Source organism: Mangifera indica, chromosome 7 (genome assembly GCF_011075055.1).
Source record: "Mangifera indica cultivar Alphonso chromosome 7, CATAS_Mindica_2.1, whole genome shotgun sequence".
In the NCBI taxonomy this organism is placed as follows: domain Eukaryota; kingdom Viridiplantae; phylum Streptophyta; class Magnoliopsida; order Sapindales; family Anacardiaceae; genus Mangifera; species Mangifera indica.
In genome coordinates, this window is record NC_058143.1 from 18,717,184 (window position 1) to 18,744,761 (window position 27,578).

At 36.0% G+C, this 27,578-nt stretch overlaps 7 protein-coding genes across 8 annotated transcripts; all 7 read left to right on the top strand.

The window, feature by feature from the left end:
* Positions 1-274: 274 nt before the first annotated feature.
* Positions 275-1,446, top strand: LOC123221810 (cellulose synthase-like protein G2). Its single transcript, XM_044644727.1, has 2 exons — positions 275-310; positions 402-1,446. The coding sequence occupies exon 2, from the start codon at positions 411-413 to the stop codon at positions 1,299-1,301; it is 891 nt and encodes a 296-aa protein (XP_044500662.1). The 5' UTR covers positions 275-310; positions 402-410; the 3' UTR covers positions 1,302-1,446.
* A 1,206-nt stretch (positions 1,447-2,652) lies between these two features.
* On the top strand, positions 2,653-6,018 carry LOC123220558 (cellulose synthase-like protein G2). The gene is made up of 7 exons (XM_044642812.1): positions 2,653-3,295; positions 3,816-3,923; positions 4,010-4,135; positions 4,222-4,434; positions 4,514-4,613; positions 4,711-4,892; positions 4,984-6,018. Exons 1-7 carry the CDS (start codon positions 2,684-2,686, stop codon positions 5,881-5,883), a joined length of 2,241 nt encoding a protein of 746 aa, XP_044498747.1. The 5' UTR covers positions 2,653-2,683; the 3' UTR covers positions 5,884-6,018.
* Positions 6,019-6,992: 974 nt separating this feature from the next.
* LOC123221545 (cellulose synthase-like protein G3) lies at positions 6,993-9,783 on the top strand. The gene is made up of 8 exons (XM_044644374.1): positions 6,993-7,589; positions 7,691-7,783; positions 7,876-8,010; positions 8,089-8,301; positions 8,408-8,507; positions 8,603-8,787; positions 8,887-9,234; positions 9,322-9,783. The coding sequence occupies exons 1-8, from the start codon at positions 6,993-6,995 to the stop codon at positions 9,781-9,783; spliced, it is 2,133 nt and encodes a 710-aa protein (XP_044500309.1).
* An 886-nt stretch (positions 9,784-10,669) lies between these two features.
* On the top strand, positions 10,670-13,631 carry LOC123220546 (eukaryotic translation initiation factor 5B-like). Of its 2 annotated transcripts, none has more exons than XM_044642797.1 (2): positions 10,670-12,373; positions 13,220-13,631. In XM_044642797.1, exon 1 carries the CDS (start codon positions 10,777-10,779, stop codon positions 12,346-12,348), a length of 1,572 nt encoding a protein of 523 aa, XP_044498732.1. In that variant the 5' UTR covers positions 10,670-10,776; the 3' UTR covers positions 12,349-12,373; positions 13,220-13,631. The 2 variants fall into 2 exon arrangements, with proteins under 2 accessions (XP_044498732.1, XP_044498731.1); XM_044642796.1 differs by having other exon boundaries at positions 10,670-12,344.
* A 1,527-nt stretch (positions 13,632-15,158) lies between these two features.
* LOC123220597 (serine/threonine-protein kinase BLUS1) lies at positions 15,159-17,029 on the top strand. Its single transcript, XM_044642897.1, has one exon. The coding sequence runs from the start codon at positions 15,323-15,325 to the stop codon at positions 16,880-16,882; it is 1,560 nt and encodes a 519-aa protein (XP_044498832.1). The 5' UTR covers positions 15,159-15,322; the 3' UTR covers positions 16,883-17,029.
* A 1,915-nt stretch (positions 17,030-18,944) lies between these two features.
* On the top strand, positions 18,945-20,427 carry LOC123221677 (transcriptional regulator SUPERMAN-like). Its single transcript, XM_044644563.1, has 2 exons — positions 18,945-19,285; positions 19,419-20,427. The coding sequence occupies exon 2, from the start codon at positions 19,446-19,448 to the stop codon at positions 20,133-20,135; it is 690 nt and encodes a 229-aa protein (XP_044500498.1). The 5' UTR covers positions 18,945-19,285; positions 19,419-19,445; the 3' UTR covers positions 20,136-20,427.
* Positions 20,428-26,145: 5,718 nt separating this feature from the next.
* Positions 26,146-27,309, top strand: LOC123219936 (transcriptional regulator SUPERMAN-like). The gene has a single exon (XM_044641908.1). It carries the CDS (start codon positions 26,321-26,323, stop codon positions 26,855-26,857), a length of 537 nt encoding a protein of 178 aa, XP_044497843.1. The 5' UTR covers positions 26,146-26,320; the 3' UTR covers positions 26,858-27,309.
* Positions 27,310-27,578: the final 269 nt, after the last annotated feature.

Consider the following 27,578-nt stretch of genomic DNA (forward strand, 5'->3'; position numbering starts at 1 on the left):
AGGAATTGAAACGAATAAAACTAATCAGTCTATAACTTTCCTAATTTACAGTTGACTTTACTGTGTTAAAATTGTTTTTTAACGCATAAATAAGGCAATTTTGAACTGTTACAACCACACAATACCGTAGCAAAAATATTAGCACTTGAATTTTATTCTATTATTATATTTTTAAATTAAGAAAAAGATAAATTTTAATTTTATAATTATTTTTAATTAAATGATTTTTTTTAAATTTAACTCTAATAACAAATTAGATTATACAAATGCATCCTGTGCTTATGAAGAAAACTCAAAATGGGGTGAAGAGGCAAGTATATATTAATGGCTACATACTTTATGAGATTGAAATTGTGCATTATGTTTGTTTGCTTAATTAGCTGGTTGTGGGTGCGTTGCAGGTAGGTTTTATGTATTATTCTCTTGTAGAAGATTACTTCACTGGATTCAAAAGAATACACTGCAATGGATGGAAATCAGTGTATCTTGACCCACCAAGGCCACAATTTCTGGGCACTTCTACCACCAATTTAAACGACTTGCTTATTCAAGGCACCAGATGGTGCTCAGGATTGGCTCAAGTTCTTATTTCCAAGTTTAATCCACTGATATATGGGCCGCCCAGGATGTCTTTACTTGAGAGCATGGGCCATGCAGAACTTGCATCTTTCCCCATTTACTTTTTCCCTCTGTGGTGTCTTGCCACTATTCCTCAACTTTGCCTCCTCAATGGCATCCCTTTGTACCCTGAGGTTTCGAATCCAAAATTTTATATATTCTTATTCATTTTTCTGTCAGCACTGTCTAAACATCTTTATGAGGTTCTTATAACTGGAGGATCAATCAGGATATGGAGAAATGAACAAAGGATATGGATGATAAAAGGGGTTACGAATTATTTCTATGGAACTTTAAACGCCATAATGTCAAAGCTTGGATTAGCTGAAGCTAAATTTGTGCCAACCAACAAAGCTGATGATGATGAGCAAGCTAAGCTATACCACATGGGCATATTTGATTTCCAGACTTCAACAATGTTCCTTGCTCCACTGGTTAGTGTGACCATTTTGAACATTGTAGCTTTCTTTTGGGGAGTTGTTAGAGGGATCAGCGCTGGAGATTGGGAGAAGATGTTTGCACAAGTTCTTCTCTCGTTTTATATTTTGATTATGGGCTACGCTGTCATTGAAGGCATAATTGTGAGGAAAGACGCAGGCCGCATTCCTCCATCTGTCACAAGGTTATCTGCTATGTTTTGTGCCGTGTTCTTGTTTTTGGGATCTATTTTTCTGATGTATTGAGTGTTGTTTACACAAATAATGGGGTTCAATTTTATTGTAATTTACAATTGCATTAAACCCTGCTGATGGTTTGTTCTTGTTGAATATTAAGATTGTTGTTTTCAGAAATAAAGTGCCCTGTTTTTTTTCCGGGGTCTTTGCCTTATTTTACAGGATATATATCCATGAAGTTTCCTAGTTCGAATCCAAATTAATGATGGTTAGACAGGCCTATCAAAAAGCCTCTCCGAAGCAAACTTCTTTTTGATTAAATTCACAAAGTAAAATTCAAAGGGTGATAAGCCACTCCGCAGCAACAAGGCACCACCAGTTGGACATCGAGTATAAGTCCTCTGCTAAGAAACAACAACCCCTCAGTTCAAATTCCATTCATATCCCATAACCCAATTGATTAGGGGTTCTAAATCCTGATCAGAAACCTTAGAAACCCTTATAATATTTTTCAAGACAAATTCTTTGCAATCCTTATCAATATTTTATCGAAATTCTTTTGAGAGTCCTAAATACAATGACGGACACTAAATTACCCTATCAGTTTGAATCGTCATTATAATTTTTCTTGCATTTGGTATGATATTCAAGAGTAAATTCCAAAAAAAATAATAATAATAAGAAGAAGAAAGAAGGTTGTTGGAAGTAAATTAAAGAATATATGGGTAGCTCCGTCGTGGAACAATTTAGGAGAATAAAGAAGTCCATTGGTGGATCACAGATTGATTCATTTGAAGAGACAATAGGAAAAACAGGAATCGAAACGAATAAAACTAATCAGTCTATAACTCTCCTAATTTACAGTTGACTTTACAGTGTTAAAATTGTTTCTTAACACATAAATAAGGCAATTTTGAACTCCTACAACCACACAGTACCGTGGCAAAAATATCAGCTCTTGAATTTTATTCTATTATTAGATTTTTAAATTAAAAAAAGATAAATTTTAATTTTTTAATTATTTTTAATTAAATGATATTTTTTAAATTTAACTCTAATAACAAATTATATTAGATAAATAAATGTTTAAGTTTTTAAAAATTAATCAGTTTAAAATTTTACCTAGCCTTTGGTTGGAGTAAGTCATTTGGTCTTAAACAAATGTTGTCACAGTGATTTGGTAACTTCTCACCGGATTGGGCACCGATTGAGTGATGGCCAAGGCAAACAAACAAGGCCACCTGGAACCAAAAAACCTAATCAATTGATACTTTGTCAAATTTCACAGTCTCAGTCAATTGAGTGACAGCCAAGGCAAAACAGTAATTGACAAGGGGGCAAGTAAAGCCGCCAGGAAAGTGCTGTGCTACAGCAACCGGTTATTTAATGATCAAATTATCGCAGTTTAAGCCAAAAAAGCTTTACCAGAAACAGAATATCTGAAACAAGCTATGGAAAAGGAGAACTCTCTCCCTCTTCATCTTTGTCATGTCCAGAAGTTGTCTATGATTATCAACAGGTCACATGCATTCCTCCATTGCGTGGCTATAGCTTTACTGATTTACTACAGGGTTTCTTTTCTCTTACAGGAAGCCGAAAATAGAGCCACACCCTTGTTACCATGGCTTCTAGTCTTTTCCGGAGAGCTAGTTCTGTCTTATATGTGGTTCTTAGGCCAAGCTTTCTGCTGGCGTCCTGTCTATCGAAGTGTTTTTCCTGAGAGATTACCGAAGGATGATAGTAAGTTTCCCGACATCGATGTGTTTATTTGCACTGCGGATCCGAAGAAGGAACCCACTGTGGAGGTGATGAATACTGTTTTATCGGCTATGGCGCTTGATTATCCACCGGAGAAACTGCATGTTTATCTTTCAGACGACGGAGGTGCTTCAATAACTTTAACTGGTGTGAAGGAAGCTTTTAAGTTTGCGAGGTCTTGGCTTCCGTTTTGTAAAAAGTATGGCATCAAAACTATATGCCCAAAAGCTTATTTTTCTAGTAGTGAAGATCAAGATGGTGATTCCGGAAGTCCTGAGTTCATGGAGGAGAAGCAAAAAAATAAGGTTTGCTGATAAATGATTTTAAAAAATACCTTAGGCTAATACTACTTAGTAATGGACCTGAACCAAACTGGTTTGACTTCATAACCCGATTCAGTTTAGTTCGAATTTATATTAAGATTGAATTAAGGGGTTTGATTCATTTTGAAACTGAGAGTTCAGTTTAGTTTAGCTTGCGAACTAAATAAAAAGTTTAAATTCAAACTTAGCTTATGACATGATTAAATTATGTTAAGTTATTGTCAAATAACATCGTTTTGTCAATGAATTATAAATTTAAATTATGAATCTGAGTTACATATTTAAGTCACGAATTTGAACTATAAATTTGAGTCAAAGTCAAACTAAATCATTTTCATTCAAATCTAATTGAAACCATGTTTAATGTTGGTTCCGCAAACTCAATCTAAACTTGAACTGAATTATTTTCGTTTGAACTGAATTTGAACTAAAGAGGGTTAGAATTCAGTTCGGTTTGTATCTACCTTTCCAGGAGCTTATAATTAGAGTGTGTTTGATGCAGGAAAAGTATGAAGTGTTCAAAGAACGGGTACTGGGAGCTACAGAGAAGGGACAGGTTAAGGACAAAAATGCTCAGATTAGTACTGAAGTTCATCCTTCTCTGATTCAGGTATTATTTATTGCGTTGCTTTCATCAATCTGCTACAAATATATCAATGTAGGTAGAAATATATTTGAAATATATAAAATTTGCAGGTAATAAATGAAGTGTGTGATGAAGCTACAGAAGAAAAGGTTAAGATGCCTCTTCTAGTTTATGTCACTCGCGAGAAAAGGCCTTCTCGTCCTCACCATTTCAAGGCCGGAGCTCTGAATGTCCTTGTAAGAGCTGCTCTTCTTCTAAACATGTGTAAATAAAGCCATTGATATGTTGCAATGATCAAGATTAAACATTTTTAATATCACAGCTTCGAGTTTCTGGGGTTATAAGCAACTCTCCCTGTATCCTAGTGCTGGACTGTGACATGTACTGCAATGACCCCACTTCTGCTAGGCAAGCTATGTGTTTTCATTTTGATCCCAAGATCTCTCCCTCGCTAGCATTTGTTCAGTTTCCTCAGACATTTCATAATCTCAGTAAAAACGACATCTATGATAGTGAGAATCGATTCATATTTCGGGTATGCCAATTCAAAACTAATTATATGTAAGTCTCTATAACAATATGTTGCTGATTTGAACATATTTGTACCTTTTCAGGTATGTTGGCAGGGTTTGGATGGACTACAGGGACCAGGCTTGTCTGGTACAAATGTTTATATTAAGAGGGAAGCACTCTATGGCATTTCTTTACAGAAAGGTAAGCTTTTTTGTGATTTACTATTCTGCATATACATCATTGAGATAGATAATTAAGTTCTTTCTTATATAATACTTTTGTTTGTTGTTGATAACAGGTTTGGATCTCATAGAGCTAAAGAATTCTTTCGGGCAATCCAATGAGTTCATAAAATCTCTTCGTGCAGATTATAAGCCTAGCATTGATCATGGTAGTGATAATTCCTCAAGTTTGTTTCTGCAGGAGACCAGAGTTTTAGCCTCCTGTGCTTATGAAGATAACTCAAAATGGGGTGAAGAGGCAAGTACATATTAATGGCTACATACCTAATTAGATTGAAATTGTGCCTTATGTTTGTTTCCTTAATAACCTAGTTGTGGTTGCATTGCAGGTGGGTTTTATGTATCATTCTCTTGTAGAAGATTACTTCACTGGATTCAAAAGAATACACTGCAATGGATGGAAGTCAATGTATCTTGACCCACCAAGGCCACAATTTCTGGGCACTTCTACCACTAATTTAAACGACTTGCTGATTCAAGGCACCAGATGGTTCTCAGGATTGGCTCAAGTTCTTTTTTCAAAGTTTAATCCACTGATATATGGGCTGCCCAGGATGTCTATACTTGAGACCATGGGCTATGCAGGACTTGCTTCTTTCCCCATTTACTTTTTCCCTCTGTGGTGTCTTGCCACTATTCCTCAACTTTGCCTCCTCAATGGCATCCCTTTGTACCCTGAGGTTTCAAATCCAAAATTTTATATATTCTTATTCATCTTTCTGTCAGCACTATCTAAACATCTGTTTGAGGTTCTTATAACTGGAGGATCAATCAGGATATGGAGAAATGAACAAAGGATATGGATGATAAAAGGGATTACAAATTATTTCTATGGAACTTTAAATGCCATAATGTCAAAACTTGGATTAGCAGAAGCCAAGTTTGTGCCCACCAACAAAGCTGATGATGGTGAGCAAGCCAAGCGATACCACATGGGCATATTTGATTTCCAGACTTCAAAAATGTTCCTTGCTCCATTGGTTACTGTCACCATTTTGAACATTTTAGCTTTCTTTTGGGGAGTTGTTAGATGGATCAGCACAGGAAATTGGGAGAAGATGTTTGCACAAGTTCTTCTCTCGCTTTATATATTGATTATGGGCTACGCTGTCATTGAAGGCATGATTGTGAGGAAGGACACTGGCCGCATTCCACCATCTGTCACAGGGCTATCTGCTTTATTTTGTATCGTTTTCTTGTTTTTGGGATCAATTTTTCTGATGTATTGAGTGTCGTTTATACAAATAACGGGGTTCAATTGTATTGTAATTTACAATTGCATTAAACCCTATTGATGGTTTGTTCTTGTTAAGCATTAAGATTTTTGTTTTCCGAAATAAAATCCCTTGTATTTTTCTGTGGTCTTTGCCTTATTTTACGGGATATATATCCATGAAGTTGCCAAGTTCGAATCCAAATTAGTGATGGTTGGATAGGCCTAGCAAAAAGCCTCTCCGAAACAAACTTCTCTTTGATTAAATTCATGAACTAACACTTAGAAAGTGGTAAGCCTTTTTGAAACAAGAAGCTGCCGTAAGTTTGACATGCGAGTATAGGTCCTCTGCTAAAAAACAACTTGTCAATTCACATTCCATTCATTTCCCATAACCCAACTTCTCCCTCCTATAAAAGATTGAATTGGGGATCTAAATCCTGATCTTATAATATTTTTCAAGACAAATTCTTTGCAATCTTTATCAATATTTTATTGAAATTCTTTCAAGAGACGTAAATGTAATGGCAGACACTAAATTACTTTATTAATTCTAATCTTCGTCATAATTTTTCTTGCGTTTGATCTAACATTTTGTACTTATTATTGATGTACGTAAATCCCGCATCTTTAAGAGTACACTCCAAAAAAAAAAATTTAAGAGGAAAGAAGATTGTTGCAAGTAAATTAAGGAATACATGGCTAGTTCCGTCGTGGAACAATTTAGGAGAATAAATAAGTTAATTGGCAGAAAACAGATTGATTCATTTGAAGAGACAAAAGGAAAAACAGGAATAAGTCAGCCTGTAAGACTCCAAATTTACAGTTGACTTTACTGTGTTAAAATTGTCTCTGAACTCATTAGCAAGGCAATTTTGTTTTACAATCATACGGCACCATAGCGAAAATACCAGGAATTGTCTTTTCTTCAATAGCTACAACAGAGTGTCCTTCGCTGAATATTATTATAGTTTTGTACGTAAATGCATAAACAAAACCAGGTATCTTTACATTTGGGTGTGTATATATATATATATATATATATATATATATATGAAAACAAAGGCCATGCACGTTCACAGAATCAGCTCAAAATCATTCAAGCCAGTGAAGAAATAGAAATCAATGGAGGTCGAATCAGCTCTTCATTCATGTAAAGTTCACCTGTTTCGAGCCAGAACTAGCAGGCTTCATATTTTCTTCCACTTAACAGCTGTATCTTTATTGCTTTATTATCGTCTCACACATCTTTTCCCCCAAAGCAGTAGACTAATGTTCTTCGCATGGGCTCTCATCACTGCCTCCGAAATCATTCTCGCCTTCATTTGGGCACTTACACAAGCCTTTCGTTGGCTCCCGGTATCCCGTTCGGTCTCCATTGAAAAGATTCCTAGGGATATTAGTTTACCGGGGATAGATGTGTTTGTATGCACGGCTGATCCCCAAAAAGAGCCCACTGTCGGGGTGATGAACACTGTTATATCGGCCTTAGCACTTGATTATCCACCGGAGAAATTGTCTGTGTATCTTTCGGACGATGGAGGTTCTTATATTAACTTGTATGCTATAAAACAAGCTTTTGAATTTGCAAAGTGTTGGGTTCCGTTTTGCAAGCATTATGGAATCAAAACCAGGTGTCCTGAGGCTTATTTCTCCATGTTAGCTGATGATGAGAGGCTTTTTTGGAGTGATGAATTCAAGCTCCAAGAGGAGGAGATTAAGGTTGGTGTCAGTTCATCTATTGCTGTCTATTTCTACTTTAAATCGACACTTCAATTAGCTGATGTTTTTTTTTTTTGTGTGTGTGTGTTTGATCTCTACAGTTAAAGTATGAAAATTTCAAGAGCAATGTGGAGAAAGTAGGTGAAAAAGATGGAAACAGTTGCGTGGCGCTAGACCGACCGCCTTTTGTTGAGGTATGCTATATGCATATTAAGTGAAAAAAAAAAAAAAGGCTCTGCAATTTGAAGGGCTTTCATTAACTGTATACATGGGCTGATTTTTGCAGGTTATACATGACAATGGCGAGGCTAATATAGAGTGCAAAGATGAGCGAACCAAAGTGCCTCGCCTGGTCTATGTCTCACGTGAAAGAAGGCCATCCTCTGCTCATCGTTTCAAAGCTGGAGCTCTCAACACACTTGTAAGTACAAACAGTAATTCTCTCTGATAACTCAAATGAAGTTAGCAGTAATTGATGAATCATACGGTTGCATTGCAGCTCCGAGTTTCTGGGATAATCAGCAATGCCCCCTACATTTTGGTTCTGGACTGTGACATGTTCTGTAATGACCCAAACTCTGCTAAACAAGCAATGTGCTTTCACCTTGATCCTCAGATGTCTGATTCTCTCGCCTTTGTTCAATACCCCCAAGTTTTCTACAATGTCAGCAAGAACGATATCTATGATGGACAATCTAGATCAGCTTACAAGGTACATAAAACAACTCCTATTCCTTGTATTCAGATCAATTAAAGAACAATTATATTTATCAATGGTGCAAGCTTTGTTCATTTAAGTTTTGATCCACTTGATTCAGACGAAATGGCAAGGTATGGATGGGCTAAAAGGGCCATTACTGTCAGGCACTGGCTTTTACGTGAAGAGAAATGCATTATTCGGCTGTCCAAATCAAGAAGGTAAAATTTTTCACCTGATTTGAAACTGGAAGGAAATTTTAGATTTAGTATGGTGTTTATATTTTACTCAGAAAGTTAAAATATTTGTTTGTCAGATAAGTACCAGTACCTTGCTGAGCCCGAAAAGAATTTTGGTACTTCTAGCAAGCACATAGATTCGCTCAAGTCTAACAAAGAACAAGATTTCACAAAGAAGGAGGATTCATCGGATTCTATTGTTGAAGAGGCCAAACGTTTGGCCTCTTGTTCTTATGAAGAAAACACAAAATGGGGTAAAGAGGCAAGTGATCTATTTTACTAAACATCCTTTATCCTTGCTGCTGAAGTTTGTTTTTTATACCACAAAAATGAAGCTTAAAGCTGTGAATGCTTAATCCAGGTGGGGTTCTCGTATGAGTGCCTGTTGGAGAGTACATTCACAGGATATCTGTTGCACTGCAAAGGGTGGAAGTCTGTGTACCTTTATCCGCAAAGGCCATGTTTCTTGGGCTGCACCACCATTGACATGAAGGATGCTATGATTCAGCTTATGAACTGGAGCTCTGAATTGATCAAAATAGCTCTGTCCAAATTCAGCCCTCTCACTTATGGCATGTCAAGAATGCCCTTTCTTCAAAGCATGTGCTATGGATACTTCACATTCCAGCCCCTTCTTTCCCTGGCGCTCATCTTGTATGGCATAGTTCCCCAACTTTGCCTCTTGAATGGCACCACCTTGTACCCAAAGGTAAACTGTCTAAGCAAATTTCTGTTTTCCCTCATAAATTCTCTTCTTTCATAACATGTAAATGGAGTCTAATGGCTGCAATTTCAGGTTTCAAGTCCATGGTTTGCTGTGTTTTCGACCGTGTATATCTCCTCCCTTTGTCACCATATCTACGAAGTCCTCTCAACCGGTGGCACATTTACAACAGTTTGGAATGAACAAAGAATCTGGATAATAAAATCAGTCTCTGGAAGCCTATTTGGATGCATAGACATGGCGATGAAGCGGCTTGGCATAAAGAAAGAGCACTTGAGATTAACCAACAAGGCTGTGGACAAGGAAAAGTTTGAGAAATATGAAAAGGGCATATTCAATTTCGAGGGAGCCAAAATGTTTACAGCTCCATTGGCAATATTGGCTCTGTTAAACACGGTGTGCTTCTTTGGTGGGATGATCAGAGTGATTAGGCAGAATAATATTGAAGAGATGTTTGGGCAGGTGTTCCTCTCTTCTTTGGACCTGGTTTTCAGTCTGCCGATTCTTGGAGGGATGATTGCAGCACTCATCTGATTTCTTCCATGCTTGTTCTGCAATAAGTTTGATTTTTATATGAATGGTTATAATTCTATGCAACAATAAAATTATGATTGAGGTGTTCGAAATTATAGGAAGAGTTAAATCTCGTTGATTATGACTTGTATGCAACTATAAAATTATTGCAGTTATATGATTCTTGAATCTTGAATTTAATATTTGTGTGCTTTCAATACTATTTTCTTTCTATACTTACTGTATGCCAGAGGGCATAGTCTACTAGAGGTAGGAGGTTTCGATTCGATTCAAATTGGTTTAGTTTTGAAACTTAGCTCAACTTGTTTTGAATTTGTTTAGCTTAAATTCAAGACAAATTTAAATTGAGAAAGTTTGGTTATTTTTTTAAACGAAGACGAATTCAAAATAGAGGGAGTTCAATTAACTGAAAGACGATTAAATTCAATTATAATTTAGCTCATAATACGATTTAGATTGTTTAAAATAATTATCAAAAAAATATTATTTTATTAATTATTAAATAAAACAATACTGTTTTACCAATAAAATATAAATTTAAATCACGCAAATTATTTTGTCAATTTTTGAATAAAACATCTAAACTTTTGAAGATAAAGATTGACTGAGCTCTACCTTCGGCTCGAGCTCAATGTGGGAGCCTAACAAATCGGTTCTAAGACTGGATCTTAGACTTGTTTATTATTTTAATATTATTTTTTAGTGGCCGGATCCATATATCTGAGCCCATACAATAATTGTTCGCTAAGCCCAGTTGTAAGACCTGTTATACATGGAGCCTGAGCCCCCTCCTTTGTCCCAGCCCAACCCCGGTTCTCCAGTCTTTGGGTCCGGGCCCCAGAGCAATATTTATCACAAAATTTGAAAAGAGGGCGGACCTGCCGCCTGATTCAAAATTCAAAAGATTGTCTTTCGTTTCTGTCCCAAAAAAAAAACAGGCGTTGAAGGAGAACCCTCAAATACTTCACACTTTCTCAGAACGCCAAGTATTAGATGGAGCCAACTTTGAAGCTAATCGTGATCCAAGGCCCGCGTTCCGGAGAAACGTTGGAGTTTAAACCCGGAACCACCATTCGGATCGGGCGAGTTGTCCGCGGCAACAACGTTACGATAAAGGACGCCGGCATCTCCTCCAAGCACCTTGTAATCGGATTCCAATCGGGGAAATGGACTGTCCAAGATCTGGACTCCTCCAACGGCACCAGTGTCAACTCCTCCAAACTCCCCCCTTATACGCCCGTCGAACTCCACGAAAACGACATCGTTAAACTCGGAGAGGACACCTCGATCTCTGTCAAACTACTGACGGAAAATGGCCACGAGGAGTCTGTGAAGCCGAGGAGGAATCCGACGCGTCAAGCAAGTGCGAGAGTCACTAGATCTAGGCGTCAGAAGAATGAAGAGTGTGTCGAGAATGAGGGATTGACTGAGTGTGGAGCGGTGGAGAATGGGGTTAAGATTACAAGACAGGGCAGAGGAAAGAGACAGATTTTACAGAAAATGCCTCCAGAGAGCGAAGTTGTTCAAATTGAACACGAAGGGGAGTTGAAATCACAGCAAATACCAGCGGAGAGCGATGAAGTTCAAATTGTTAATAAAGAAAGAATGAAAGATGTTAAAGAGAATGATGTAAAAAGTACGCGAAGGTGTGGGGGAAGGAGGAAGGTTCTACAGGAAAGGAGTCAGAAGAATGAAGAGTGTGTGGAGAATGAGGGATTGACTGAGTGTGGAGCGTTGGAGAATGGGGTTAAGATTACAAGACAGGGTAGAGGAAAGAGGCAGATTTTACAGAAAATGCCTCCAGAGAGCGAAGTTGTTCAAGTTGAAGACGAAGGTGAGTTGAAATCGCAGCAAATACCAGAGGAGGGCGATGATGTTCAAATTGTTGATAAAAAAAGAATGAAAGATGTTAAAGAGAATGATGTTAAAAGCACGCGAAGGGGTAGGGGAAGGAGGAAGGTTCTACAGGAAATGCCACCAGAGAGTTGTGAAGTTCAAATTGGAAGTACAGAGAATTTGGAAGCAACGAAGGTGCCAACAGAGAGTGAAGAAGTTAAAATTATGGATAAAAAAGACATTGAAGATGTTAAAGAGAAAGATGTCAAAATAACGCGTAATGGTAGGACCTGGAGGAAAGCTATCCAGGAAATGCCACGGGAGAGTAATGAAGTTCAAACTGAAGATAGAGAAAATTTGAAACCAGAGCAAAGGCCGCTAGAGAGTGATGAAGTTCACATTGTTGATAAAGAAACCGTGAAATTAGTAGAAATAAGTGGTAGAGATGTTAAAGAGATCAGTACGAATAGGGTTGAAGATAAAGAAAATGTAGAATTGGGAGAAGTAAGAGGTGGAGATGTCAAAAATAGTAGTAGTAACAAGGTTCGAGATAGAGAAGACTGTGTGGATTTGGAGACAATGACTCTGGGGGAGTGGTTTCATTACATGGAGGTTTATTTGCCGAAGCAGATAATTGAAGCGACTGAGGAGATGATAGTGGGGATGCAAACGAAGGCTGAAAGAGTTCATCAGTATGTGATAGAAGAGAAGAAGAAGGGCAAACTGTGAGTAGTGGGCACTTTGGATTTCTTTGGTAATTAGTAAATCTGTGACCCTATACTTTGTGAAATAAGTTCTCCAGCATGCTATGTAATGCTAATTGTGGATCTTTAATTCTTCATGCTTTAAATGTTTTCTGTTTCAAATTATTTTGTAATTGCTCTGTAAGGTTCTACACGGTGGGAGTTTTCCCTTTGCGGTGAGTCCCTGCTTGTCTCCACCTCATTTGGGAGGGGATTAGTCTAGCATTTAGGAATTGTATATTCTTCAGACATGGAAAACTGAGGGAAATATAAAAAAAATATAATTCTCTTGTGCATGATTTTAGTGATTCCCCTATAAATAGTTGTTTTTGTTTGAAGAAGCAGAGATTATTGGTTCCTCAAGGGGATTAGAATGGACATGTTTTCTCGAGTGACCTATGAAATTGGCACTTGCAAATTATGGAAAAAGTCCTAGTTAAATCAATTGGTTTGATAGTTTTTCATTGATATAAATTGCATTTCCTTATATCTTAAATTTGCATATGTGTTTTTTCACTTGATGAAGCTTTGACAAATGAATCAAATTATTAATGAAGTTAATATTTTATTTAGCTGAGTTGCAAACTTGCAATGTTTCTTTTTTTTATCAGTTCAGAAGATGATCTTTGTATTTCTGAAACTGAAATGATTGGTGACTTGGTTTTGTCACTTCTTCCTAGATCTTAATAGCGCATTTATTTGTGGCCTCAAATTATATGTTCGTGAATGGATTAGATTTCCAGAAGGAGTCAACATTCTTATTCCCCTGTTGATGCATGGCAATTCAGTATTTCTCACTTGAAAGTTCAGTTAAATGTTAATTTTTTAACATCTTGGTTTTTTAAATGTCTGACCAGATGTGGTTGAAAGAGCTATGATCTAGTGGCATCAGCAGATCTGGTGCTGAATTCTAGAAGATGTGCTTCATTTGAATCGAATAAGATAATATATTTGGATTAAAGGAGTATCACTTGTATTGTACAGCCAAGTTTGGTATCATCTTCCCTTGACTGCTCATCCTAACTAATTCAATTTGGATAACTGCTTTAGTTTCCATGTTTTTATTTTATTTTCTAAGTGATCCAATAGTTGCATTCTAAGAATTAAGGATGTTACATTGGATAACTGAAACCTCAACCCATTTTGAGAGAGAAATATATTACTTGTATCTGTAAAAATTAGATAGAAATTTGAAATGCAAGCTTGATGTCAGTTATTCTTTTGTTTCTCTGGTTTTATCCTTCGATACTAGTATAAACTGCTAGTAAATGATTCTATAAATCTCATAAATTCAGCAATATAAAGTAATGATGTTGCTTGGTTCTTCTAGTTTAATTCTTAATAGGGGGTTCTAGTCCTGGATTAAAAACTTTTTTCACTGTCATGTTATTATAATGAGTTAAATTTGGTGTTTAAAGTTCCCATTACTCCAGTTTAACTTTACTGCTTCATATTATGTGGCTCATTGGTTCAGTAATCAATTTTCACTAAGTTTGAGCTTTAAACCAACTTGACCAATTTTTGGTTGATATGATGATCACATGTGAGTTGACATTTACTGGTTGATTGAAAGAGATTTTTAGTCTCTATTCCCCACTAGACCTGCAGCCTAATCTTTGTTCTTCTACCAGAGATTATGGCTATTTCTCTTGGTTTAAAGTTGTCCGAATGACCATTTCTCACCCAAGGTTTGAAGAGCAATCCTTTGGCCGTTAAAATGATCTTTTCAAATTTAAATGGTGAGAATATGTCTATTCATAAACCTTGGGTGGGAAATAGCAACTTGGCCTTTAAAGTTTTTGTTTTCTCATCTCACTTGGGCATAGGGAATTGTAGTCCAATTTTGGCACTCAATTGGTTTATTTTTAGTATTTGTTCCAATATTTGAAATATTATGAATTCAAAATCAGCAAACCGCAAACCTTGGATGACATGCAAAATTATGAGGCTAAAATACTTCTACCATTACTGACTGGATAAAAATATTGTAAAGTAATTATATACTGGTTTATTAACAACTAATATTCAAATTTTTATTAAATTTCATACTGTTCAAATGGTTTATTCCTTATGGGTACATTATACATACAGATGCATTGGGTTGTTTATTTTGGAAGTGATTGTCAAGGGAAGCCCATCCAAAGTTCCTCCTGTTGGCCTATCATTCTTGTTCTCTCCATTTTCTTGAGCTTGGGTTCCCTTCCATGGATGGTTCTCAGGTTTTAAGCTGGAATTCAGGGCATCTATTCCTGTAATTCTAATTAATACAGAGCGATTCAGAATATGTTGGTCTCTTCTGCTTATTGTAATCTTATGTCTTCTACATTTGGAAACATATAATAACACGGTTGCTATCATATAACAAAATCAAATTCTTTTCAGGGAAGACGATTGCAATGTTTGGCCCGAAGCCTGCCCACATACAGACTATGGCTGGCCTATCTATATTACACAGCAAAAACATTGCTATTCAATTGGTTAGTGTTCCTTGTATAGATTGCTTCACAGAATGAGAATATTATTCTGGGCTTGAATTGGAGTGCTGCTTAGCCATTTTCGTCCGCATCACCATCAGCTCTGCAACATTTTAGTATAACTATACGCGTCCCCAGTAACTGCCATTAATAAGCAGGGCTACTGTTTATGGAAATTTACCAGAACGAGCAGAGGTAATTAATTTCTACTTTGCTTAAATTAATGAATTACTGCATTGTTCATGGCTGTAACAGAATAACTAACCCTAATTCCAATCTTGTACAGTGCTCTAAAGCTGAACCGCCCCTCCAGATAAAAAAAGCAATTAAGATTCACATGCATCGTCTCACAATATCACCGCTGTAATAGTTTCTTTCCCTTTCAAACCTCACAAGAAAACCGCCTAAAAACCTACTTTTATCCTCCTTTCCTTTCCCTACTTCAACATTGTTCTTTCTTTCTCCTTCTCACAGTAAGCATTACTCATGGCTGCTAGAGATCATGAACCAGAAGAAAGCAATGAAAAAGTTCAATACCCACTTGATCCAAAGGCCTACAAGACTCTTGACGAAATCGGAGTTGGAGTTAGTGCTGTTGTCTATAAAGCTATATGTGTGCCTCTGGACTCAACTCTAGTGGCAATTAAGGCCATTGATCTTGATCAATCTCGAGCTGATCTTGAAAAAGTTCGATGTGAAATCAAGACCATGTCTCTTTTATCCCACCCGAATATTCTCCGGGCACACTGTTCTTTCAACGTCGGTTGCCGTTTATGGGTTGTTATGCCCTTCATGTCTTGTGGCTCCTTGCAGTCGATAATATCTTCATCTTTTCCTGATGGATTGCCAGAACCCTGCATTGCAGTGCTCCTTAAAGAAACTCTGCACGCTTTGTCTTATCTTCACAACCAAGGCCACTTACATAGAGATGTGAAGGGTGGTAATATTCTGATTGACTCTAATGGCTCTGTTAAGCTTGCTGACTTTGGCGTGTCGGCATCTATTTACGAGACGAATACTGCGCCGGGGTGGGGGAAATCAACTTCATCCTCGCCGTTGATGCTCACTGACGTGGCGGGAACGCCGTACTGGATGGCACCGGAGGTGATACACTCTCATACTGGGTACAGTTTGAAGGCAGATATTTGGTCTTTTGGTATTACTGCTCTTGAACTGGCTCATGGGAGGCCTCCTCTATCTCATCTCCCTCCTTCTAAATCGCTGCTCATGAAGATAACCAAGCGCTTTCGGTTCTCTGATTATGAGAAAACCAACGAGAACTTCAAGGGCAAGAAGTTCTCCAAGGCTTTCAAAGATATGGTTGCTTCTTGTCTTCATCAAGATCCGTCAAACAGACCCTCCGCAGAGAAGCTTTTGAAGCATTCTTTTTTCAAGGACTGCAAGGGTGCAGATTTTATCGTAAAAAACTTGCTGCATGGTCTTCCTAGCGTTGAAGAAAGGTTCAAAGAAAGCAAAAATTTGCAGAAGAATGATGATTATGATGAAGGTGAAGATACTGAGACTGAATTAGTGAAACAAAGAAGGATTAGTGGGTGGAACTTCGATGAAGAAGGATTCCAGATGGAGCCGGTGTTCCCAACTGAAATCAAAGATGACACCGTTGTGAAGCAAGTTCGGTTTGGCGGTGAAACCATTATCCCTGATAGTAAATCAAGTGAGTCAGACAATTCGGGTCAATCAAACTTGAGTTCACCAGGGCGACCACATGGAGAGGAGACCCAACTGGGTATTCATGGAGAAAGTGAAGGTGGCAAAGTAGGATGTGGTGAAGTTGACAGAGAGAGGATGGTTGGGAGGTTGGTGGCGCTAAGAAGAAGCTTGGATGAGCAGAGGCAACAGGTGTCTAATATGCTTGTTCTGTTAGGTGGGGAAGGAAGCAGAGAGGACCAGTTGGTGCAGTCCAATGATAGGTTGAGAATGGAATTGGAGGCTGAGAAGCAGAAGAACTTTGAATTGGAGATGGAATTGGAGTTCCTCAAACTTCAGATTTCTGGTACATATAATACTGGAGGTACTGACTCATAGGTGCCTTTGTCAAATAAGTGTTTTAGTATTATAAGAAGTGGGCATTTCTCATGTATAACTTGAAAATGTTCTGTTTCCCAAATGCTAATGTCTATCATATACTCTTCTTTGTTATTTTCTAGTAATAAATTCTTACATTATTTGGTAGCTTAAAATGTATGTGATGAATTTGGCCGCCGTTCCATTTTCTTCCACAGGCTGCTAATAAACGTCCATTCTCTCCTATTCTAATAGTGTATAGACCATGACAATCGAATCGCGTATCATATTATATATCAAAAACTTAATTTTATATATCATATTATAAGATATATTATTTAAAAGATAAAATAATAAAATATTCTAATTAACATATTATCATTTTAAAAAATATTACAAATACTTTTGAAAATTTTAAATTTTTTATATACATTATTATCATAACATTATTTTCTTTTAAAAAGTATATTGATATAATATTAGTAATATATATTATATAATATGTTTATTATATTTTATTAATTTGATACACTTTTCGATACATATCGTGTTCAGACCAAATTTTTGTAGTCATCAATGGACTGAACTTGGAAACTCTGTTATAACAGAATTGCAGCAAATAGGATCCATTATGGGCCATATTGGGCCTGTGATAAAAAGTTTGCGCTACCACTCAGGTTCTGCTAAGAAGAACTGGCCCATGATATAGTATTTTCACATGGTGGCAGCGGGGATTCGTCAATAACAGGCCTTGATAAGGGGAAAGAGGAGAGAAGTATCTTAGGGCTGGACTCAGACTAGTGGGTTGGTAATGGGTAGCCTATACAGAATCTGTGAGCCCAGTCAAAAACTAAAGCTGCGTGCTTCAATCAACCAATCAAAAGCTTTACCGTAATTTACAATGCAAAATGTTAAACCTTACTGGCTATGGCACACAACTGGTTTGTCAGTTTCACAAACCAGTTCATAATTTCGCAGCCAATTAAATCCCTTCTGACGATTTCCATGCGTTTTAAGGTGGAGGGGACTGATGGATTGTTTAATTTTATTAACCAGCTAAACTGAAACAAAGTTTAAAAAGTCTGATGAGACAGCAACCAAATGGCAAGGGGCTTTAAATAATAATATAACTGACTAGTAACAAAGCTTCTTCTTCTCTTTCGTCCTTGTCTTTTTTGTCATACATAAACATGGTAATGATCCTCCATTAAAGCAGTGGCTTCATATATGTTGAAGAACCATGAGTGGAAGAGACGGCACCTTGTTACACTGTGGGCAACACTGCGATTTCGGCTGTAGAACCTTACAAAATCACAGCTATATTTAGCATGGCATCGACGCAGCTAATTGGCCTCTAGTTTTTCAATAAATCTCAGCTAAATGCAGCAGGATCTTTTGTCTAAATGGTTTCTCTGATCAATCTTACTCTCTTTCTCACCATAAAATGGAAAAGAAAATCTGAGGTGCACTGCGATATTCCTTTCTTTGAATAATAAGGTTTATTGAATCAAAGCCTTCTTCACATGAATAAGTTCGCTGGCACCGCACTGTGACAACCATGCCTAGCTACTTCTATTCTTTTAGCTGCGGATCCATATAAAATGTGAATATTTTTTAATCATCTTCATCCTTTATAATTTCTGAGTATATAAAATTGTCTTAGCATATACTGAGATGCAGGAAATTTTTTCTGTCTAATAAAGAAATCTCCCTCACACACAGTGATCTATCTTGGATCTTATCCAGAAACTACAAATCTGACAGTCACCATAGCAGAAATGCAAAATTTCTCTATATGGTAAGGAAAACAAGAAAAATTTATGGTGTGTCAAGAGAGTTTAATAAATTTCTGAAGTTTGGTCAAGTGCATTATGCTTCAAATGACAATGTATCTACTTGATAAGTATTAATTCTGTCTTCATTATCAATGAACTTTTACGGGTACCTGATACAAAGGAATTACATTTATTTTCTATTAATTATTTCAGGAGAGTGAAGCTCCCACGAGCTTGATTAACAGTTGGGTTGAAGTTGAAGTAGTTTTTCTCTCTCCTATAACGTTCACTGAATTTAACCAATGATATTATTAAGGCAAGTTTTGAAGCTCATTTAACCTTGCCCATCTACCTTTTACAGTGTTCAGTTTGTTTAGAAGTGTTATAAAAGTTACAAGTAAAAGAACATCCGCTACATATCTGTTTAGATTTGGCAAAAAGGTGGGTAACCTGGTTGCAGAAGACGAGGCTCTGGATATAGTAAGTAGTGACCAACGATAAGGGATATTGCAGAAGTATTATCCAATGAGATTTTCACATTCTGATTTAGAATTTTATGACCTCTCCTGCAACCTTAATCACTAGAGAGAGACAACCAAAAAAGCCCAACTTTTTATATCATCTAGCATAGCTGAGATAGATTTTCCAGGTCAGTTACTTCCTTCTCTCTCCTTTTCTACAGATGGACATCGTCTCTTCTTCTTAGCTTTTATATTCTTTCTTAACTCTTAATTATACTATACGAACAAGCTAGACTGCTTTTCTATCTTTGATCTTTCCAGGTCTGCTGAGTAAACAGAAAGGCATACATGGAGCAGAACAGCGCGAGCAACAACTCTAAAGACCAGAAAATTGGTAGTAAGGCCATTAGAGACTGCAACAACAACAATCAAAACTCTAGCAACAAGGTTAAAGATTCATGGAGCAACAACAGCCATAACAGTGGAGAACAATATTTTAGTGGGTTCTCATGGCCACCAAGATCTTACACATGTAGCTTTTGCAAAAGAGAATTTAGATCTGCTCAAGCTCTTGGTGGTCACATGAATGTCCATAGAAGAGACAGAGCCAGGTTGAGGCAGTCACCACCAAGGGATAGTCAGTACCCAATTTTTAATCTTAACCTTAACCCTAACCCTAACCCTAATTTCTCCAACCCACCTTTGGTTTCTCCATCATTGACTAGCAAGCTACCTTCAGTGGCTTCTCCACCCCTTTCTTCTCTTTCCTCTCCTTCTTCGGCCTCTCTAAGTAAAATGAAGAAATGGGTTATGGATGGTGCTCTCACTGGTCATCAACTAAGCCCGAAAGGCTCAGATTTAACCAAGAAAAGGAGTTCAAAATCTTATTGCGGGATCAAAGAGTTCAGCGGCATCACAGAAGAAGATGGATGTAAGGTTTCCGATAAGCCTCAGATTGTTAGGTTGGACTTGGAGATTGGTCTCCTCGGTGAATCAAAAGAAGAATTAGATTTAGAGCTTCGGTTGGGGTGCTCTTAGTTGAATTTGTGCTGCTTTGTCAAACCATGTTTTTGAAGTTGGCAGCTTGCAATTGGCCCATTGCACCAGATTCTGATCATCAATTATAAGCAGCATTTATATTTAGTTATCAAAATTAAACTCAACCCTGATGAAGCATTGAGATTTCTAGGACCTGTTTCAATTAATGTAAGATTTTGTTATGTGTTTCTGATACTATCCTTCATATGAACTCCATGTCTAATCTCCACTCTTATGTGTCAGCTGTTTCCTGCTTTCTGTATATTCTATCTGTGAATAATGCTTGTGCAAATCCACATATTCCATCTCACAGAGAAAAAAAACAAACAAACTGTTTGGTTCAATAAATATATTCTATTCTATAATATAAATGTTGGACTATATAGAAATGGTTTTGTTTCAAGTATTCTTGACTGATACATTAGGAAAGAGTTTGAGGGCTCTCTCTTTTAACCCCACCAAAAAATTCCCTTATTTTTCTTGATTCCCTTCTTTAAGCTCCTTTTACTATTGGTTTTTGTTATGAGCTTTCTGGTTAGCTTAACCGTTACTTAACAAATAACAACAAAAAGAGTTTCTGTAATCAAATTTCAAAACGGAAAGGTAGATTTGTACTCTCGAGTGGATGGCTTGTTTTGTATGTATGGAGCTCCTGAATGGAATAAGATTATATAGAGATGTATTGGATATTATATTGGTTATTAGGTAGGCGATGTTGGAGAAAAAGCATTGAAATTTTGTTTGAATCAGTGGAAAAAATGTTAAATATTGCATGGAAATGGAAATGTACAAGCAAACAAAATGAATAAAAATGGCTTCCCTGACTTTTCTGAGAAGTCTTTCCCCATATTCATCTTATATTGAGCATTATTACAATGATGATAGCAAATGTTCATTATTGGAGTCAAGTTCCAAAGCAAAATTCATGATTGTAAACTGTAAAAAGATTAAACGAAATAAAAATAGCCACTCATTTTCTGCCTCGTCGACACTTTCAATGTTCAAAACAATCCATCAAAACCTGCCAACTACCTATTTACTTGCTTTATTGATTCAAGTTTCAATTCATGAATCAAAGCTCAGGGGTGTGGAATTGAATATTGTCATTTGTTTTCTATTGCTTCCAAATCACTGCATCATTTCATTCATTATCTCTCTGCACAGATTCATGCCTGAGCCTGACACACTTGCATACTTCTTCCACATTATTTATTTCCGTTTCCCCAGTCACCCTTACGTTGTTTCATGTTACAATTTACAGAGCTTTGTTGGTTCAGGTTTAACCTGAAAGCAAAAACAATTAATGAAGAAAAGAAAAAGCCCTTGGGGGAGATGAAGAATCAGCAAGCTGCCTGGAAAATTTATCATTAAGTCTAGGGAAGATTTTCTCTTACTAAATTTGCATATGTTCAATAACCTACGAGGGGTTAGTCAAATAGTTATGATAGGTTTAAGATTCGAGCCTCTTTATGGGCATCTATATAATTAAATTTGGTCATTATTATTCACTTTTAAAAAATTTTGGGTTTTGGTATGACTCTTTTTGCAAATTCAGGTTTGTAAAATTAATTTGGATTATTAAATTAAAAATATATATAGATTCAAGACCATAAAAGTGTCATCACATATATATGGGTAAAGTCAACTTTTATGGGGATTTTTTATTACTTGAAAATATTGAAAAGGATGCATATTCAACAGCATGAAATTCCTTTAAAGTTAAAGATAAATAAAGTATTTTAAAGTATAAATGCATGACATAAGACATCCTATCGAATCAATGTATAAGTAATTGAATTTTTATGAGAAACTCTAAATTAAGTCTGATCAATCGATTTTAATAAATATCTTTTATTACTTAAAAAATATTGAATATATATATATTCAATATAATAATTTTTTTTAAAGTTTAAAATACATAAGATAAAAGACATTCTATTGAATCATATAATTAACTGAATTATTATTTTTTATATCAAGAAACTCTTATTTAAGTTGGACGATCTCTTTTGCATATAGTTGAGAGCGTCATGTTAATTTAATTGGGTTTAAATTGACCACTTTAAATAAGATAATCTTTACTACTATATCAAATAAGTAAAGAGTTTGATCATGATTTTTTGTCAATGATTTTCATTTTTTAATGTGAAAATGAAATTGGCATCCCAACTATAATTAAGTGGATTAGTTATAATATGTTGCATGTTAATAAACTGGTTAGGTAAAATAATTATCATTTTTAAGGTGAATGATATCTAACATTAGTATCCAGTTAAGCATGAAAATTAATGCAGTGAGTGGAACTAAAAATGAAATGAAACATTGCCAAAGAAGAGAGGGAGAGAAATAAATGTAAATCAAAGAAAAGCATATTGGATGCAGAAAGCGATACAAATAAAAAAGAAGGTAGCATGGATGGCATTGTCAATTATAAGAGAAATTAGCAGTAGAAGGAAGTAGCAGTGAAGAGAAGAGAGGAGAAAAGAGAGAAAGATAAGTAATTCATTGGATGCTTTTTTTCACAAAATCTGATGAATTTGCATGTTCCCGACAGTGTCCGGGTATGAAATAGGTATGATGGCATTTAATTTCCTTAAAAAGAATGAAGTTTTTTTTGGCTTTGGTTTTGGTTTTGAATGGTCAGTTGGCTGATGTTTTACATTTACAGCCATTTCAGAAACCTTCCCCCAACTCTTTCCCAATCCATCACTCACCTCACTCTCACCACCACCATACTTTTTCACTTACTTACAAACCCCAAGTCCTTCATTTCTCTTTCCTTCTTTCATTTCAATCAAGGGGCCACTCACTCATTTTTTTGCCCTAAATATTCTTTCACTTATGCAAGTGAAGTGAGTGATTGAAATGTGAGTAAATGTTGCGGAGCCCATGGCATGACCCACCATCATCTTCTTCAGATATTGACTTTGCCTTACTCAAATCTAATCAACCATTTCCATTCATAATGAACAAACACCCCCTGCAATTCCCATTCCTATTCCTATATTTGTTCTTCTTCAACTCTGCCCCACGTTATTCAATTCTTCAAGAGAGTACTGTCCTATTGTCTTTTTTATTAACCCCTTTAAAGGTTTATAAAATAATTTGCCAGCCTTCAAAATTTTACAATGAAATAAAAGGTACTGCCACATCTGAATCCGATAGTTAATTTCATCCATATTATTGTCCCATTTTGTTCTATAATGCCCTCAAAAGATCTTGCTATCTGGTAATGGAGAGCCGGCCCAGAGGATCAATGGATTAATGGGCTTTCTGACAAGCATAACATTGATAATTTTACATTGGTCTCCTATTTTAGGAACGATATCTTCTCTCTATTATTTTCAAAATATTTGATAGCCCTGTGTAATCTCAATAAGGGCTTGCATGTGAATAGACTCAGGCGATGGTGTGCTATATCTTAGGGGGGCATGGCGAAGCTTTGGTAAGAGTAGAAGCTCAGCAAAAATATACTTTGGGCGCAAACAAGTAAATACTTTACTTGACAACAAGATGTGCGACAAGTGACATTCGATGACATGCAACAGATGTTGCCTTGATTGTTAGTTATTTATTCTCGTTGTGTGTACATGGGCTAATTAAGTAGGGTATAACAAGGGCCATTACATGTCCGAAAATTTTGCTTTGATTTTTTACCCACAACAACAAGAGTATAAGAGATGTTTTTTAAGCTTGTTGATAGTTATTATCATTGTTGTTGGCGGATAGTTTAAGATTTATTATTAGTGATATAATCCTGAAATTACTGGTTGAAGATATTGATTAAGCATTAATTGAATGATTAGCCAAATTAACGCAAGTATAAGACACGATAATTGTCCTTACCAAGTGGAAAGTGATAGAATTTATACCAACAAAATGATGGTTTAGCAGGAATCAATTCTGTCAAATCTCATATCATACTAATTAGAAAGCTTGTAATTTATGTTTATCACACTTTTTTTTTTTAACTGTATTATCACATTAATTTGTGATTACCCATTTCTAATTACTCACAATAATCACTCGTCAAAGTAGAAAATATTTGCATAATAATTTTCTTAATCAAAACAAATATAGTTTTTTGAAATTTAAGTACGGGAGTTTATCATTTTAGTAAACTTTAAATGCGAAATAGTCTTTTTCTTAGTAAGATCAAAGTTAATATATGAATAAGAATTTGTTATTTCAACAAACGTTGGCTGCGAAATAGTTTTTTTTTTTTTTTTTTTAAATTAGTGATGAATAAAATAACCCCAAAAAGTGAGGCCCATTTCTTAATTGGCCCAATAAATCCCTGCCACGTTCATAGGATCGGATGGCTGATTCTGTTGGTATATATGCAGACATGCCACTCATGAGCATCACGATTTGACGACTATGTATATATAATAAAACCATGAGAATTCATTTTTTAATATTAAATTAAGTGTCAAATAATGAGTAATTATGTGATTAAATAATTTTAAATTAATGATAATATATCATTTAAATATTAAATCTCAACTAAGTAGCCAAATCTGAATACACGTTTTCGTAAAATAAAATTATTTTATTAAAAAATCTAAATTAGTAGCAAAACGAGAGTCACAATAATTTGGACTTGTCTTTCATGATGCAATGAGAACTGTATAATCAAATCTGATGTGGCTGTCCATAGTTGATTGCTGTGAGAACTAAGTTTTGTCAATTAGATATTTTTATTGTTCTTCCAAGAGCAGCACCAGCAGCAGCCAACATCATCAAAATCCTTTTTATATGTCTTATCAAGTTTGCTTTCAATTTTGGAGTTAAATTCAAGAACAATTTACATATATAATTGATTTAACTAATTCAGTCCAGCTAGCTCTTCCCTGCTCTTCTAGATCCAGAATCAAATTCATCCAATCCGGCTTCCTTGTATTGGTTCTAGTTAAATCAATTTCAATAAAGATGATGAGGCATGAAATACTTAGCGGCAAAAAAGAAGCTTATGAACTGGCATTAATTAAGTTAAGAAAGTAATACAGCACTTATTGCTGTCATTTGAAGCCTCTTCGATCTTGATCCATTTGTCCAACATTGTATAAATTTTATAATTATTTATAGCTTCGATTACCATTACTGATGCAAAATCGTATCCGCTGCAATGCTTGCCTTTTGTTCGGCCGTCTTTAATCCAAAGAAGAACCAGCTAATTCATGGGTTACATCAGTTTATTCTTTTTGAACTGTCTCCTTCTTCTACCTTACTCATCTCTTGTTAGATTTTGCGCAGAGTCGGTTTTAAATGAACGCAATGGATACATATGGACACTGATCTCATTCTCAAACTTAACATAATAAAAGAGATTAATTGTTTGAAAAGAAACGCAAGAACCCATATGGTAGCACCAAGACTTATCTTATCCCCCTTGAAAAGCCGGTCTTCTTTTAGCAAAAGAAGTTGCAGAGACTTTGGCTAATAACTTGCTGCCTATCAACCCTATGAAACAAATTTGCCAAAAATACTTTGAATCAATCAATTTTTTTCCTTAGCTTTGTTAGAATCACATGTATAAAAGATGAAGATCGATATTATCTGACGCGTAAATATATTTATAATGATATATATGATATCTCTTTTTAGTGAAATGGCGAATATTGAGCACATGTGAGGGATATCATTTTGTAAAGCGTTCTCACACCCCATTACAATTCAAAGAGCAAATTTTTCTTTAATTTGTAATTGTTATACCTGATATATTTGTGGGCTACGTTGGTTTAGCAGTTGTTATTTGTAGGAAATTATATAAATTTGTCCATAAGCTAGTAAGAGAGACTTGAGAAGAGTGCATAAACCGTGTCAAGGAAACGCCCTTGATGCATGAAAGGTACACCAACTCAAATTGCAACTATGCTTAATAGAGAGAAAGAGAGAGATGATGAAGAACAGAGAGATACAGAAATTAATTACAAAATAAAGGGTGATAATTTACTTATTGTGGCACTTTCACATAGCCGTCTGAGAAGAAAAGTCAAAATAGAAACAACAAATTCTGCGTCTCTCTTAATACAAAAACACAGCAAAGCCAATGTCATCTTATTGTCTCTCGGCCGAAAACCATAATTTTGCTCCCTTCTTTCTCTCACATCATCAACCCTTTGTGTTAGACTGATAACACTTAATTTTTCGAAAAAGAATTGTCAACAGTAGCAATTTTGGATATGGAATCAGGAGGGAAACAAGGAAGTTCAGATTCAAGCTATGAAAATGATCGGATCGAGCAATTCAAGGAAGACACGGCGGCTACCAAACGCTCTTATGAATGCACTTTTTGCAAGCGAGGGTTCACCAACGCTCAGGCTTTAGGAGGGCACATGAATATACATCGGAAAGATCGAGCCAAGGCCAAGCAAGTTACGAGTTCTTCGTTTTCAAACAGGGCCATGGCTCTTCCTATTAATGATGACTACAGGAACCCTAGATATAATCTGCCGATTTCGGGAGTTCCTGAGGCTCAAAAGAATTCTCTCATATATTACCCACCATCGGTCTCTAGCTCTAGATATTCACGTGCTGAACCATACGATAGGGAGTTTCTTCTCCCAAGTTCGCAGTCTTTGAGCACAAATGAAGAGCTTTTGGGTACAAATTTGAGTTTGGGAATCGGCCATACGTGTGTAGAAGATAATCGGTTCAAGAGGAGAATTATGAAGGAAGATGAACTGGATTTGGAGCTTCGCCTTGGTCATAATCCGTGATACGTACACTGCTCTCTCCATATTTCAATATACATAATTTACTTGTTAATTAGTATATAGAAAATATAGTGCACAAAGATGGATTTCACTCGATGAGTACTGTTTCATTGATTCCAACTGTGTTATATAAAACAGTATAACTATTTTCTTCCCTCAGATATATAACTTAGGGAAGACTATTAAAAGAAAGCACTCTAATTTGAAAGCTTGGGAGGAAAGCCACTCTTGGTTCAAGAAAGCATTGACTGCAGATGAGGTGGTTATAATTGAATGAAGTCCTATGGCTATCAGCTTCTTGTGGTAAGCATATATTTATGCTTTGCATGGTGTGCTAATTCATTAAGTAGAAAGCCCGAACCAGAAGGCTCTCCATGTTCCTTTGATTTTCTGTGTAAAAAGGTGTGCTAATTTATATTCAATTTGTAATCCATACAGAAGTTTGAGAAGTTAGACTTGGTGTACCTAGTTCAAATTGAGAACCTTCTCACGTTATAATTGAAGGGTCTAGCATTATCTTCTTCAATTGCTTTTCCCTGGTTTTTGCACTAAAACAGGTTTCATATATAAATACATAATATATATATATATATATATATATATATATATATGATATAATTCTATTGTATGCAAACAACCAAATTTCAGTTGTAATATTCCTTTCAAGAATGATTATCACATAGAAAATCCGGAGGAAATGTGCTTTCCATTAATTTTGCCAAAG

What these genes read in the sequence shown, in the direction of transcription:
- LOC123221810 (XM_044644727.1), top strand. Translation starts at nt 411, where the DNA reads ATGTATTATTCTCTTGTAGAAGATTACTTCACTGGATTCAAAAGAATA.
- LOC123220558 (XM_044642812.1), top strand. Translation starts at nt 2,684, where the DNA reads ATGGAAAAGGAGAACTCTCTCCCTCTTCATCTTTGTCATGTCCAGAAG. An exon ending in TGGCATTTCTTTACAGAAAG is followed by an intron (nt 4,614 to 4,710) that starts GTAAGCTTTTTT and finishes TGTTGATAACAG; the next exon opens with GTTTGGATCTCATAGAGCTA. An exon ending in ACTCAAAATGGGGTGAAGAG is followed by an intron (nt 4,893 to 4,983) that starts GCAAGTACATAT and finishes GTTGCATTGCAG; the next exon opens with GTGGGTTTTATGTATCATTC.
- LOC123221545 (XM_044644374.1), top strand. Translation starts at nt 6,993, where the DNA reads ATGGAGGTCGAATCAGCTCTTCATTCATGTAAAGTTCACCTGTTTCGA. An exon ending in TCCAAGAGGAGGAGATTAAG is followed by an intron (nt 7,590 to 7,690) that starts GTTGGTGTCAGT and finishes TGATCTCTACAG; the next exon opens with TTAAAGTATGAAAATTTCAA. An exon ending in GCACCACCTTGTACCCAAAG is followed by an intron (nt 9,235 to 9,321) that starts GTAAACTGTCTA and finishes CTGCAATTTCAG; the next exon opens with GTTTCAAGTCCATGGTTTGC.
- LOC123220546 (XM_044642796.1), top strand. Translation starts at nt 10,777, where the DNA reads ATGGAGCCAACTTTGAAGCTAATCGTGATCCAAGGCCCGCGTTCCGGA.
- LOC123220597 (XM_044642897.1), top strand. Translation starts at nt 15,323, where the DNA reads ATGGCTGCTAGAGATCATGAACCAGAAGAAAGCAATGAAAAAGTTCAA.
- LOC123221677 (XM_044644563.1), top strand. Translation starts at nt 19,446, where the DNA reads ATGGAGCAGAACAGCGCGAGCAACAACTCTAAAGACCAGAAAATTGGT.
- LOC123219936 (XM_044641908.1), top strand. Translation starts at nt 26,321, where the DNA reads ATGGAATCAGGAGGGAAACAAGGAAGTTCAGATTCAAGCTATGAAAAT.